At 33.9% G+C, this 14,421-nt stretch overlaps 1 protein-coding gene across 2 annotated transcripts in view; it reads right to left on the bottom strand.

Annotated features, from left to right (window-relative positions):
- The window catches only part of AP3B1 (adaptor-related protein complex 3, beta 1 subunit), a 191,498-nt gene that overhangs the window by 88,824 nt on the left and 88,253 nt on the right, over positions 1-14,421 (bottom strand). For both annotated transcript variants that reach the window (XM_004678186.2, XM_012721952.1), the window contains exons 16-17: positions 4,043-4,229; positions 2,978-3,108 (exon numbers count right to left, since the gene is read on the bottom strand). In XM_004678186.2, coding sequence (XP_004678243.1) covers positions 2,978-3,108; positions 4,043-4,229 — 318 coding nt within the window. The remainder of the gene's footprint in view (positions 1-2,977; positions 3,109-4,042; positions 4,230-14,421) is intronic.

Genomic DNA, 14,421 nt, shown 5'->3' with positions numbered 1-14,421 from the left:
TGAGGCACTAATTTGAAAATGTCCCTGAGGGGAAAATATTGGTAAACATGTTTATAGAACAAAAATAAAACATACCTTAACATGCAAAGCAAAGACTTTCTGTAACTAAAGGGAAAAGATTGTGTAGAACTAAACAAACAAGTTCTAAAAGATCACTAAAACTCACTGATATCATAATATAAATAAACACTATATTTGATCTCCTGGAAATGGAAGGGTGTAATACAAAGTGATTTCTAGTCTTAATCTTAGGTTCCCTGCTGTTGGATTAAATATTCCATTTTCTAGCACTAGGACACTTTTTTTTTTTTAAGATTTATTTATTTATTATGCAGAACTGGGGTACAGGCCAGAGGCACAGGGGTGATGAGAGGATTCACCAGAGACAGAGCGGGGAGCAGAACAGGCAGATCGACTAAGTACACTGCTGAGGAGAGCAGTGGGTGGGCCAGGAGAGGTCTGCTGGGCCATGTGGATCGCCTGGGGCAGGTGTGGATCGAATTCATGCTGAAGTGGCTTTAGCCACTTATTGCTGTGCTTTAACCCACTGTGCCACCAGGGAGGGCCAGGCCACTTTTACTACTAAGTTATACTTCGTAATAATGAAATATGACCTGTAAGATCATTTCATAGCAACCTAGGACAACATAGTGTATACACTATGTATGAAATTCATTGATGTGACAGTGAAACGGAAGACTACATGAAAGCCACCAGCTGCATTTGATAACACTATATACTTTATTTTATATTTAATTATATCATAATGTTAAGCCAGGATACCAGGAGATCAATAAATTAAAAATTGTTTTATACATGGCATAAATGAATAGTGACAGTTTTTCTTCAATCAGGTTCCACCAGTTGTAATTATTCTGCATGTTACCAATTACTAATTTCCAGAATGTAGGCAGCAAAATGAAAAAGAGGTCAATTTGTTTCTGTTGAATTTGATAGGTAAAATGAATATATAAAAAAATAGGTTATTTAATACTATACTTAAAAAGTATAGTATTAAATAAAGCATGTAAAAATGGAAGCAACCAGCCAACTAACTGAATCTATTAGCTGGGAATACTGCTGAGACCAAATTAAATTGCATAACTTTGCTGTTAAATTTTTTACTTTTTATTTTATTGGTAGAGTGGGTTGGCAAGGGGGGGGGGAGGTAGGGCTGTATTAGGGGGAAGATAAAAGGATAGCTGTGTTTGGGCCAAAACATTCTGTACTAATAGTGAAGAAGAACAGAACCATAAAAACATCAGGCATAATAAGAAATTAGAAAATAGAGTGCATGGAAAGAATCATAACAAGTAACAGTCTCTTCATGTTCTAGCATTCAACTAAAAGTTGCACAAATAAGTCAATTTTTTTGCAGAGTACTTAGGATATGAATATCTGAGTGAAATTCAAACTTAGTTGCAAGGAGGAATAGATATACAATTAGCTTTAGTAACTTTTATATTAAAAAAAAAAACCTCTAAATAATCTGCCACAACATGAAAACGGTGATGCTAAGTACTAATGATCTGCAAACAGGCACAAGCTTTCTTTTCTCATGCTACATAATAAAATGCAGTTAAAGTACAACTGTCTCTAGCGATCCAAAAATAGCCATTCAAAACCAATTTCATTAGTTATTTTGGGGGCCTGGGAATCCTCGGATATTAATTTATGTGGAAAAATGTTGCAGTGTTTTCAATCCAAAAAATAATCTACCAAATCACTTTTGGATAGTGGGGGAAACCTGTATAAACAATGAACTCAGGTTTGAAATTTAGCTTGGAATTTCAGTCCCATCACTTACTAGCTATGTGAACTTGGGCAGCTTACTTAGATTCTCTGAATCTTGTTTTTCTGATCTACAAAATGGGATAACAATAACCACCAGTTATAGTCATTAGCAGGTTAACCAAGATGGTATTTTTAAAACATTATCATAATACACTGCCAGGAGTTGCTAAGTGGAACCATTATTAGTTATTATTGCTTCTGGCTATGCTCCAAAGCCAGGATAAGTCTGAGAAATTATAAGAAACATTTTTCTCAGAAGAATCACATTACATAATTACATCTGTTATGTCTTCTATTTAAACTAATAAAGATTTTCTTCTATTGCATATGAAAAATTTAATAGGCAGGGAGGTTAACCAGCTTTCCCATAGGAATAAATGGTATAGAACTCTGGTTATCTGAATGCCAGTTCAATGTATCCTTTCTACTGGAAAAGTATCCAGAATGTATTACATAATTTTTATTTTTTATTAATTCTCCTTTAAAATTATTGGATATATATGACATAATCTCTCAAGGCAATTTGCAACCCTTCTCTTTAACTTTCTTGTTTAGATAAGGAGCTATTAGAAATGAATATTTCAGTCCCATCACTGAAATATGCTAGTGACTAGCATATTTTAAATGATCTAGAAAAAGGGTATTTCTATAAATAAGTTCTCTCTCTAGAAAGAACTTCAGTAGGAAAGAAACATAATCTCATGTTAATTATGGCCTCTGCTAAGGATATTTTTTGGTACACAATGCTCCTTATTTATGTTTAGACAGCACTTCAATGAGGTTGACCAAAAAATCCAGAAGGATTTTCTGGAAGAGAACAGCAAAATTACTTTAAAAAATATTGACAGGAAGCTTGCAGAAAAGTTTAAAAAAAGCTCTATTCAATGAAACTAAATAATTACAAATTGAATCTACATAGCTACCAATGCAATACCACAACTGTGGGTAGCACTCTTGCTGAGAATTCAATTCTGCATTTCCTTGAAGAAAGAGAAGAGCCCATGTACGATGACAAAGGGAATATTACAATATTTAGTTCCCATAACAGTGAGCTATATGTAACACATTACATTTAGAAATACCAGAACAATTTTCAACTCCCTTCAAAAGCTTTTATATAAAACAATAGTTACTTTAGAATCTCCCACTGCTTGACAAATTAGTTTCAGAAAGGTCAACTTACCAACTCTATTACTTCTACATTTCGAACTGATGGGTCAGGCGCCACCTCTGGCCAATTAGATAATTCCAGGTACCCAGTAGCTTTAGAGTTGAGAGTATGAGATAAAGTGCCAAGCTGGAAATGATCCCTATCTATTAAAATGGAGGAAAATATAAAATAAACAATATGAGCTGTATATAACAGAGAACAATGCTAATCAGAGCTCAAGGTAATTGGCATATTACCTCAAATGTCAAGAAATAAATATAAACTAGGAAGCTCTTCATAGGTCAAAAAACTGATTTCAGTCCATAGATTACAATAATCTCCCCCATAATGGTCAATAAAAAAGCTAATCAGTCAGTGTGTTTAGAGGTGTTGCTCTGAAATGTAGCTTCTCTAAAAATTACTTTACTGTGAATATTAAGAATGACAGCACAGTTAAACAATCCATATACATGTCTTGGCACAAACACGTCCAGAATTTTAATAGTTTTTCTATAAAATTGAACTGCTTTTTATCGCTTTTGAACAATTAAATAAGAAACAATGTGAAAAAATCAAGGTATATAATCACCTTATTCCAACTGTAATGGCTACTTGTTAAACTGGTAAAATAATTACTCCTTTTAAAAACTCAAAAAATTAAGTGAACCTCCATCCTTATATAAACAAATGTGATTATAGAAGACTATTCACAAAATAATTCTTCTGAGAAAAATTTGTTAGTGTACATAAAACATTTAATCAATAACAACTCACAATAAAGGTGAATATTGATCCTTATTAAATAAAGCTACTTTAAAAAAAATGAAATCAACATCTACAATAACAGAGTTTTTTATCTACTGTTCAACAGCTTAACTGTTTAAATTATTGAAATTATTTTGGTACATTAAATCTATAAAAAATAAACTAATATAAAGCTTGATCTGGAGAACAGATGAATGAGTAAAAAAACACATCCTTATATACTTATGTATGCTAACCATAAATATTAAACATGTAAATATTAAACATGTTAGAAATAGGGTGTATTACCATAATTTTTTAGACAACATATATTTTTGTTATGTATTATAATACCTTTAAAAGGAGATTCAAGCAGTGGTGCAGGTTTTTGCGCTAGGAATATTTTTTTGGCATATTTACTTAAAGCTCCACTCTTCTCATTCGGAACAATAAGCTGCCTAATAAATCTTGTACGGTCTCTGATGTCGTAGTTTTGATCATACTTGCCGAGATTTAATATGTACTGGGTAAGCAATTTTGTCTGTTAGAAAAAAGCAGAACAAGATGAGAATACAGTTATTTATGATTATTGATAACTCTGGATAAACATATTTAAAGAAGTAATAAAAATGAATGGTTATGTCAAACAAATGTTGTTCCATAGGGAATATGCATTTCTATCGCTGCAAATGGAATTTTGAAGCCAAAGCACATGTCCTCTTCAGTATTGGGGAGGTGAATGCTGAGTACTGAGAAGCAGCCATGTGCTAGATTATTAAACTGCTGAAGTGGAAAGAAAGGCATCATTAAAAAAATAATCATATATGGCAAACCCGCTGAAGGGTCTACGTGAGAATAATGAATGTGGAAATACAACTAAAAACATGGCACTCAAAACTTAATCGGAAAAATATGCAGGACATCAAAACATCAGAGAGTATTAGGGGGCTGGCAAACTGCTTCTCCTGAGGTGTGTTTTATGAAGAGATACTGTCCCTGGCATAAGCAGTGTCTGCACTCTGACTGCACTCAGTTACTTTACCCTGAATTATGACCCATTAAAGCAGACACATGAATCACTGAACTGGATTACTGCAAATTATTTGCAGTGCATTTAGCTGTTACTTTTTCATAAAAGCAAGCTGCTGATGCCCTCTAAAAACTAGGATAAAAGACTCCTTCCATTTTTTTTCCCATGCTGCTTATAGCCTCTAGTAATATTGGTCATTTATTTATTTATGTAAGGGAACAACTTATTATAGTAGCTTTTACACTGTAATAAGATTTTCTAAGTCAATTTTTGAAAGTACTACATTAAATACATTGAGATAATTTTAATTATAATTAAACCAAAATTGAAATGTTAACAAAATAGGTTTGTATTTTAAGCATCTTATTTTTTTATAATATAATAGTTTATTTTTACATCATTTTGTGCCTTTTCCCATCTCAGTTGTCATTTAAACGTGTAATTTTATTGAAAAAAAAAAACACCCTCATTTTAATTTAGAAGGTTATATCCACAAATTGGATTCAAAAATATGGAAAAATAAACATCTACATTAGAATATTTTAGACATTAGAAACAGATAAAAATAAAATCAATCAAGTCAAAGATTAAGACATTTCTAGCACAGTAAGTCAAAGTACAGGAATAGAGTGCTAAACTCTTAGAATAATAATTGGTTAAGATAATTGATTTGGATAGAAAGCAACCTTCATTTAGTGACAATGTATTTAAAAAATATAGTTTTAATAAAGTACAAGTGAAAGTGTTAACAGAACTATTATAAATTTGGTTATCAATTGCAATTCACTAATTTCTAAGAACAGGTATGTTCAACAACAGATAGGAAAAATTCATAAGACAATTAGCAAGATGTTCACCAAATGAGTACACTCAAAACCACATTTCTGGTAAATTTAGTATACTGAACTGTATAATTACCTTTTTGGGATAACCTGCCAAAGACATTTAGCTATAAGTTTTTACCGATGCAGTATAAAAATTTAGAACTAGGTTAGCAATAAAGTCCATTTGAGTGTTACAATTTAGAATATGCAAACAAAATAAATTAGAGAAAGAAAATAAGTTTGTTCACTGTAACCATTTTTAGTGAGCTAGCAGAGTGATTTCTTTGCTGGTATTTTAGATCTCCAAAATTAAGTTTAAACAATTCAATTATTATCTTAATATATTAACCCATGCAACTAAGAGTGATAGGGAATTTTAAATAATTAAATTATGTAAATATTTATGATAAATATTTATTGACTGTAAGCTTACTATATTGGTGGGTTTATAAAACAGTTCTATTAAAATGCATTTTCAAAAACATTCTTTTGAAAGACAAAAACATATCTGTGTACAAAGATGCATTAAAAACACAAGCAGAATAATTATATAATACATATTTATATATTCTAATCAGTTTCTTAGCTATCTATCACTAATACTAAGTCAGTGATAATCTTCAAAAACTTTTATGAAGTTTTTGATCAATACTTTTATGATCAAGACATTATGAACTGATTTTCTATAGACCATGATATTTTTAATGGAGAAAATGCCTTCTTTACAATATTGAACAAGCTGGCAAGCTCAGAAAAAATTCTGCTAAATGCAGTATATTCTCAATACTTTCTTTTATGTTGAACATAGTACATATGTCAAGAGCAGATATTTAACAATTGCCCCTATGTTCAATGAAATTTTTTTCTAATTATTTTTATGACACAAAAACTTGTAGTCTATGTATACTCCTGAATATTTCTGCAAATTTAGACATTGTAAAAATCACCTTAATTCAATTGATTCTAACGCAAAATATAAACTTATCCAATTAAAATAAGAACTCTATCAAAAAAGTCTTCACTATAGTTGGGATACTGCAAATGACAGAACTCCCAAAATAAATCTTAAATTTTTACTATTAAATTTGTTCAGTTCTCCTCTGGTTTGTATAGAAACAAAATTCAATGTCTTCCTGTGTATAAAACTTGTTTCCAAGAATTGTTATTTGTTAAAATTTTCAAAAGCTAAGGTTTCTGGCACTTTACTTGGTTAACATTTAAAAGATTTCCATATGATTCTGAATCAAAATCTAACAAATATAAAAAAGTTTTTACTTTCTATCACTCATCACAGCTCCTTCCCATAGCAAAAAAGCCAATATAGGACACTTTAATTAATTTACAAAGCAGCTTTTCACAAAATCACTCCTAAATTTTCACTCCTAAAATTCTTTTGGTAGTGTGTGTACTATCATGCTGAAGTATGTTTCTTCAATATTAACTTCATCAATGGATTTTTGTAGTTCATTTAAACTACATGTATCAAATTTCAGTAATGCACGCATTACAAGTTTATTTCAATTGGTGAAACAAGCACTTTGCTTGCATACACCACACCAATTCCCAAAATATTTCTGTTCCATAGCTAACTTAAATAGAACATTGATTTTTACCATGACAACAACCTTTTGACAAAAATGAGCAATTATCTTCCTATCTTCCATGTTAGGCTTTCAAATTTACAATAGCAGTTACGGCATTTTTGATAGAATAAACTTACAAAGCTTTATTTTGATTTCATTTACAGTACTTTGAAAGAATAAGTATATAAAAGCTTTGAGTGAAAAAATTCAAACTATTATTAGAATTAATTTATTTTCTATTTGAAAACCAAATAGGTCTTCATCTGCTAATGGAGCTAACATATTAACAGCTATTGCTTCATTTTTCATATGTGCAAAAGAAAACTTGGAGTAAAAGAATGAATAATTGTTTTTAGAAAAGTTTTTTGATCTAAATAAGATCATGCTTCACAGAGATATATAAACATTTTTTGCATTTGTATATATATATGTCTCCTTGAGGCATATGTTTCCTAAAATAACACCTAACTTTTGAAATTGATGACGAATCCTTTTTTTTTTAATTATTTTTTTTTCAATTTATGGTGCCTTTTAGTTGCTATGTTCTGGGTGATATCACAACTTTTATGGTGGATGTTAAGTGCTGATAAATACTATATATTAGTTACTGAAAAAATTCAGTACTTAATTTCTGAAATATACAATTTCAATTTAAAAATGTATTTCACCTAAGTTTTTAAAAAAATAAAGAATTGCCAAATAATATGCTTTAGATTTGCATTATACAATAAATTACAAAACTACTGTAGTGAAGAGTAATCTAATCACTCTCTCTAATAATCTATACCAGGTCTGCTCTGTCTTCATCTTCTGAACATATTTCACCAATAACCAACTTATAACTTCCCATGTTTTCTTTTGACTCCATGCACTGATAGCCAGAAGCTTAATGCTTCATAAAGGCCACTGGCATGACTTGCTGGTACATCAAGTTACCAACAGATGAAATACTGTTAAAAAGATATCTTACAGGAAAAGCAAAAAATTTAGCTATTTCAGCTTTCCTAGTCAGGGTATACTTCATTTTATCCACACACATCCTGCATGCTGCTCGAAAATGGAGAACATAGCTAGATTACATCTCAAAAATACTGGAAAACAGTCTTTTGAAGTAAAAAGGGAAGAAATTGGCAAATGTGTTTGGAAAGTGAAAGAGAAGTAAACAGAACTTTTGAATTAACACTAGAACTAATTAAATTAGTACTTATGTTCCATCTAATCAATTTCATCATTTCATGACTAAATGGAAATGTTTATATAAGTGGGATTTAATTTCATGAATTTAGTGTATACACATTTTTTCAACTTTAAGTTGTCAATGAAGAGAAAATATATCCAAAAAAGGGTAGTGATGTCATTGCACAAAGACAAAGTCCCTTTTGTTAATGTTCATAAGAGTTGGGGGGAGATTTTTCCAAAGATCCAAATCACAAGCCAGTGAGAATTTGTTTTAACTTTGGAACGATGCCTTCAACATATGTGGAATATATAAAATTTCTCACTAAGAGTCAAAATGTAGATGTTCCACAAGTACAAGTCTAAGTATCTTCAACAAAGCATTTTCTACTCTAATACAAAACATGTAGAAACCCAACTGTGTCACAAAAAATGAGAAAGCTAATTAAAATATATATTACATATCTACAAGTTAATATTTTTTAAAAAGATGTTGGTTTACAAAGCTGCAAAACCTATAAAGCAAGAATACTACTCATAAAATAAGGACACATTCACATAATAAAAATGTAAGATATTTATGATTAAGCACACTGACAATGTGACAGTGGCTAACAATGGAAGGAAATAAAGGTGCAAAGTGAAAACTGAGGCTTTAGCTCTATTATATTCCTTTAAAAAAATAAGAAAAACTATGCCAAAAATATTGACTTAGGGGTTTTTGTTGGCTTTCAGCATGCTATTGGGGTTCCAACTCAGAAGAACTGGGGAGACAGCAAGATGGCGGCAGAGTAAAGATGCCAAGATCACTGCATCCAGGCTCGCGCAGGAATTTAGGATTGAAAATGGAATACAGACTTACATACTACAAGTTTCAAACGAAATGAGAACACCCTGGACTCATGAGAAGGAAGATAACTAAGGAGAATCAATGATTGGGGAGAACTCCCTCCTGGGAGGGCTCAGGCGCCTGGAAGTTTGGTAGGCTGCAGGAGCCGCTTTGCCCCTCACTAAAGCCCTGGAGGTGAAGGGAGACAGCTCAGCTCGGTGAGTGGAGCCCAGGCTGAGTAAAGACTACAGATCCGATCCAGAGCACCTGGGTGCTGGACAAAGCTGCTGACGGATCAGCTTGGGACGGGCAAGATGGCAGCAGAGTAAAGTGGCCAAGATGACTACCTCCAAGCAGGAATATATAAAAACGGACTATAGACCTACATGCTACGAGTTTCAACCCAAATGAGAACACCCTGGACACATTAGAAGGAAGATAACTGAGGGAGAATCGGTGATTGGGGAGTTCCAATATGGGAACTCCTATCTGGAAGCACCACAGACAGGATAAGCGGAACTCTGCAACTCCAAGTGGGGGAGCACCCAGGCTCTAGTGCCACAGACAGAAGCTTCCTGCTTATTTGGCTTGGTGAGTGGAACCCAAGCTATGGGAAAAGACTGTGCAAGTGGGCACATAGAGCCTGGAGGTGGAGAGAAAAATCTAGTGATCTGGTGACTGGGGCAGCTGCAAAGCTTGCAACCCTTTCACCCATCTCCACACCATAGCCCTGGAGACTTGTTCTTCCCAGCATTAGTCACTAAGGTGTGGCCACCAAGTTCACAAAGCCCCTGAGATAAAAAGGGGGGGGGGCTGGTTAGACTGAATCAAAACAGACCCATTAACACTTCCCCAAGTGGTAGGGAAAGACTGCTCAGGGAGAGACGGCCTGAAGGCCTTGAGGGAGGACTGATAGCCTGCACAATTCGGGGGTGTGCAGAATTCGGACTCAAGGTATTACTGAACAGCAGTGGCCAGAAGACATCTGAACGAGTAAGGCATTGCCTTGCAAGGATCACAGTGCTCAGAAAATAAACAAAACCAGTGATTGGCTCAAACACAGGCCCAGCTGCAAGACTTCTAATGTGCCCCAACCCCACAGCTGCATCCAAGCATAGAGGAACTCAGGCCATCAGAAAGCTACAAAGATCAACAAGCACCTTCCAGAGACAAGGGCTCAACCAGTTACCAGAAGAAGCTGAACACCACAAGAGACCCCTGAGTGTCACTGGCAGAGATGACAGACATAATTCCACATAGCAAGGGCTGGAAAAACAGAAGATACTGAAACAAAACAAGGCCCAGAATACCCGCCACAACTGAAGTGTATAGAAGTCCCTCTGCCATCCCAGAAGGAACATCCAGAAAGAATGCCAGTCAAAAATAGCAACACTGTGTCTCTATGAATAGAAAGTATTAGAAAATACACAACAGGGAAAAGAAGACAAACAAATATTCAAGCAAGTCCACAGGGGTAAAATTCACCACAAAAAGATCGATCAGCAGAAACCATGAAAGAAATAGAAGAAATGCTCAGCTTCCAGATAGAGAATTCAGAATCATCATGATAAACAAACAAAAAGATGAGAAGGAAAAAAATGAAATGAGGCAAGCCATCAAGGAGTTGAAGAATGCAAACAAGGAAATGAATGGAAAAAAATGAAAAAGAAAAAAACAATATGAGACAAGCAATCAAGAAAATGAGACATTAAAAAAAGAAATAGAAGAAGTGCAGGAGATGAAAAGGCCACTAGAGGAGATTAAGAATGCTGGGAAAAGTAATGAAAACAGAATAGTTCAAATGGAAGAACGAATCAGCACCCTTAAAGACACAGAAACAAAGAGAATTAAAAAAGAAAAAGAGAAGTAAAAAGGAAAAGGAATGAAGAAATACTTCAAGAACTATCTGACACCATTAAGAAAGGAAACATCAGAGTTATAGGTATTCCAGAAGGCGAAGAAAAAGGCCAAGGAATAGAGAAAATATTCACAGAGATAATAGAAGAGAACTTCCCTAATATGAAGGAGATGAAAGTAGATATCCAAGAAGCAAGAAGAACCCCAATCTACCATGATGAGAGGAGAAAACCAGCAAGACATATTATAATAAAACTTCCAAGATTACAAGACAAGAAAAAGATAATGAGAATGACAAGAGGGAAGAAACAACCTACAAAGGGAAACCAATCCAGATGACATTAGACTTCTCCAAAGAAACACTGTGGGCAAGAGGAGAGTGGAGGGACATACTCAACAAACTCCAAAGTATTAAATGCCAACCAAGATTATCCTGCAAAAGCTCTTGAAGAGAGCTTCCTCTATGCAGAAAGAATAAAGACATTTTCAGACAAACAAACTCCACAGTTTTGTCATGACTAAACTCCCATTCCAAAAGCCCTCAAACCAAATCCAACAGAAGAATAAACAAGAGCAATTCAAAACAAGGAGTAAAAAGACAAAAGGACCAAAATGGCAAATGTAGGTGCCAGTATATCAATATTATCTTTAAATGCAAATGGCTTAAATTCATCAATAAAAAGACACAGAATTGCAGGATGGATTAAAAAACAGAAGCCATCATTCTGCTGTCTGCAGGAAACACATCTAACTGCAAAAGATAAAAACAGATTGAAAATAAAAGGATGGAAAACAATTATAAAAGCAAATAGACCAAAAAAGAAGGCAGGAACAGCTATACTTATATCAGATAAAATAGACTTCAAACTAAAAAAGATTAAAAGCAACACAGATGGTCACTACATTATGATTAAGGGGACAATACAACAAGAAGACATAACAATCATCAACATATATGCACCAAATGAAGGAGCACCAAAATATATCAGGAAACTACTGTCATCTATGAAAACATATATCAGAAAATACATACACAGTAGGAGACTACAACACGCCACTCTCCACAATGGACAGATCAACAAGACAAAAATAAACAAAGACACTAAAGCTCTGAACAAGGACCTGGACAACATGGGTCTAGCAGACATCTATAGAATACTGCACCCCAGAAAATCTGAGTACACATTTTTCTCAAATCCACATGGATCATTCTCTAGAATTGACCACATACTGGGTCAAAAGATAAACATCAATAGATACACTAAGATCGAAATCATACCAACTATTTTTCTCTGACCATGAAGGAATCAAACTAGAAATAAACCATATGAGGAAGACAAGAAATTCACCTACCATGTGGAGACTGAAACCCACACTACTGGATGACCTTTGGATCAATGAGGAGATCAAAGAAGAAATTAAAAAATACCTGGAGAAGAATGATAATGACGACACAAGTCTACAAAACTTATGGGACACATTAAAAGCAGTTATAAGAGGAAAATATATAGCAATACAGGTTCACATAAAGAAAAAAGAAATAACTCAAACAAACTAATGGCCCACCTTAAAGAACTGGAAAAAGAACAACAAAATAACCCAAAAGCCAGCAGAAGACAGGAAATAATAAAAGTCAAGTCAGGAATAAATGAAATGGATGTTAGAACAACAGTCCAAAAAAAATCAATGAAACCAAAAGATGGTTCAACATCAGAAAATCAATTAATGTAATCCATCACATCAACCGACAGAAAAATAAAAACCACATAATCATACCAATAATGCGGAGAAGGCATTTGACAAAGTTCAACACACATTTATGTTTAAAGCCCTCAAAATTCTCGGAATAGAAGGAACATACCTCAACGTGATAAAAGCCATATATGACACACCCACAGCCAATATTATCCTCAAAGGAGAAAAGGTGAAATCCTTTCCTTTGAGATCAGGAACAAGACAAGGTATCCACTACCGCCACTACTCTTCAACATAACACTGGAAGTTCTAGCCAGAGCAGTAATACAGGGAAAAGGCATACAAGGAATCCAGATAGGGAAAGAAGAAGTAAAACTATCCTTATCTGCAGATGATATGTTAATCTACATGGAAAACCCTAAAAACTCCACAGAGAAACTAACCAAAACCATCAACCAGTTTAGCAAGGTAGCAGAACATAAAAAATCAACACACAAAAATCAGAGGCCTTCCTATACACAACCAACCAATCAAAAGTAACAGAAATTTAAAAAATCCCCTTTTTAATTAAAACAAAAAGAATCAAATACCTGGGAATCAACCTAACAAAAGAGGTAAAAGACCTATACAAAGAAAATTACAAAACACTGTTAAAAGAAATTCAAGAAGACACCATGAAATGGAAAGACATCCCCTGCCCATGGATCGGGAGAATTAACATCATCAAAATGGCCATCCTACCAAAAGCGATATACAGATTTAATGCCAACCCAATAAAAGTCTCAATGACATTCTTCAAAGAAGTAGAAAAAATATTGATGAGATTTACATCGAACAACAAAAGACGTCGAATAGCCAAAACTCTCATGACTAGGAAGGAAGAGAATGGAGGCATTACAATCCCAAACTTCAGGTTATACTACAAAGCCATAATAATCAAAACTGCATGGTACTGGAACAAGAACAGACATACAAACCAGTGGATTCAAACAGAAAACCCAGATATAAACCCACAAGTTTATGGACAGCTAGTTTTTGACAAAGGAGCAAAGAAGATACAATGGAATAAAGAAAGTTTGTTCAGCAAATGGTGCTGGGAAAACTGGGAAGCTACATGCAAAAAAACGAAACTAGATCACTACCTCTCACCATACACAAAAATCAACTCGAAGTGGATTAAAGACCTAGACATAAGAACAGAAACCATAAAATACCTGGAAGCAAAGATGGGCCAAACACTACAAAATATACACTTAAGCGACATCTTTAAAGACAGAGCACCCAATGCAACGATAGTGAAAGCAAGGATAAATAGATGGGACAACTTCAAATTAAAGACAAAAGAGACATTACAAAAAACAGACATCCCACTGACTGGGAAAAAATTTTCTCACATAAAACTAGCGATAAAGGATTGATCACAAAAATATACAGAGAACTGATGAAACTTAACAAAAATAAACAACCCCATCAAAAAATGGTCAGAAGAGCAAAAAGACACTTCTCCAAAGAGGAAATGCAGATGGCCAACAAGCATATGAAAAAATGTTCAACATCACTTATAATAAGGGAAATGCAAATTAAAACCACAATGAGATACCACCTCACCCCAATGAGAATGGCACATCTTCAAATAGCAACCACAAAAGTTGACAAGGATGTGGAGAAAAAGGAACTCTTGTGCACTGCTGGTGGGAATGCAAACTACTACAACCACTATGGAAAACTGTTTGGAGGTT

This window comes from Condylura cristata, unplaced genomic scaffold, assembly GCF_000260355.1.
Source record: "Condylura cristata isolate star-nosed mole 26May11 unplaced genomic scaffold, ConCri1.0 scaffold00007, whole genome shotgun sequence".
Taxonomy (NCBI): Eukaryota; Metazoa; Chordata; class Mammalia; order Eulipotyphla; family Talpidae; genus Condylura; species Condylura cristata.
This window is presented reverse-complemented; position numbering and strand designations above follow the sequence as displayed.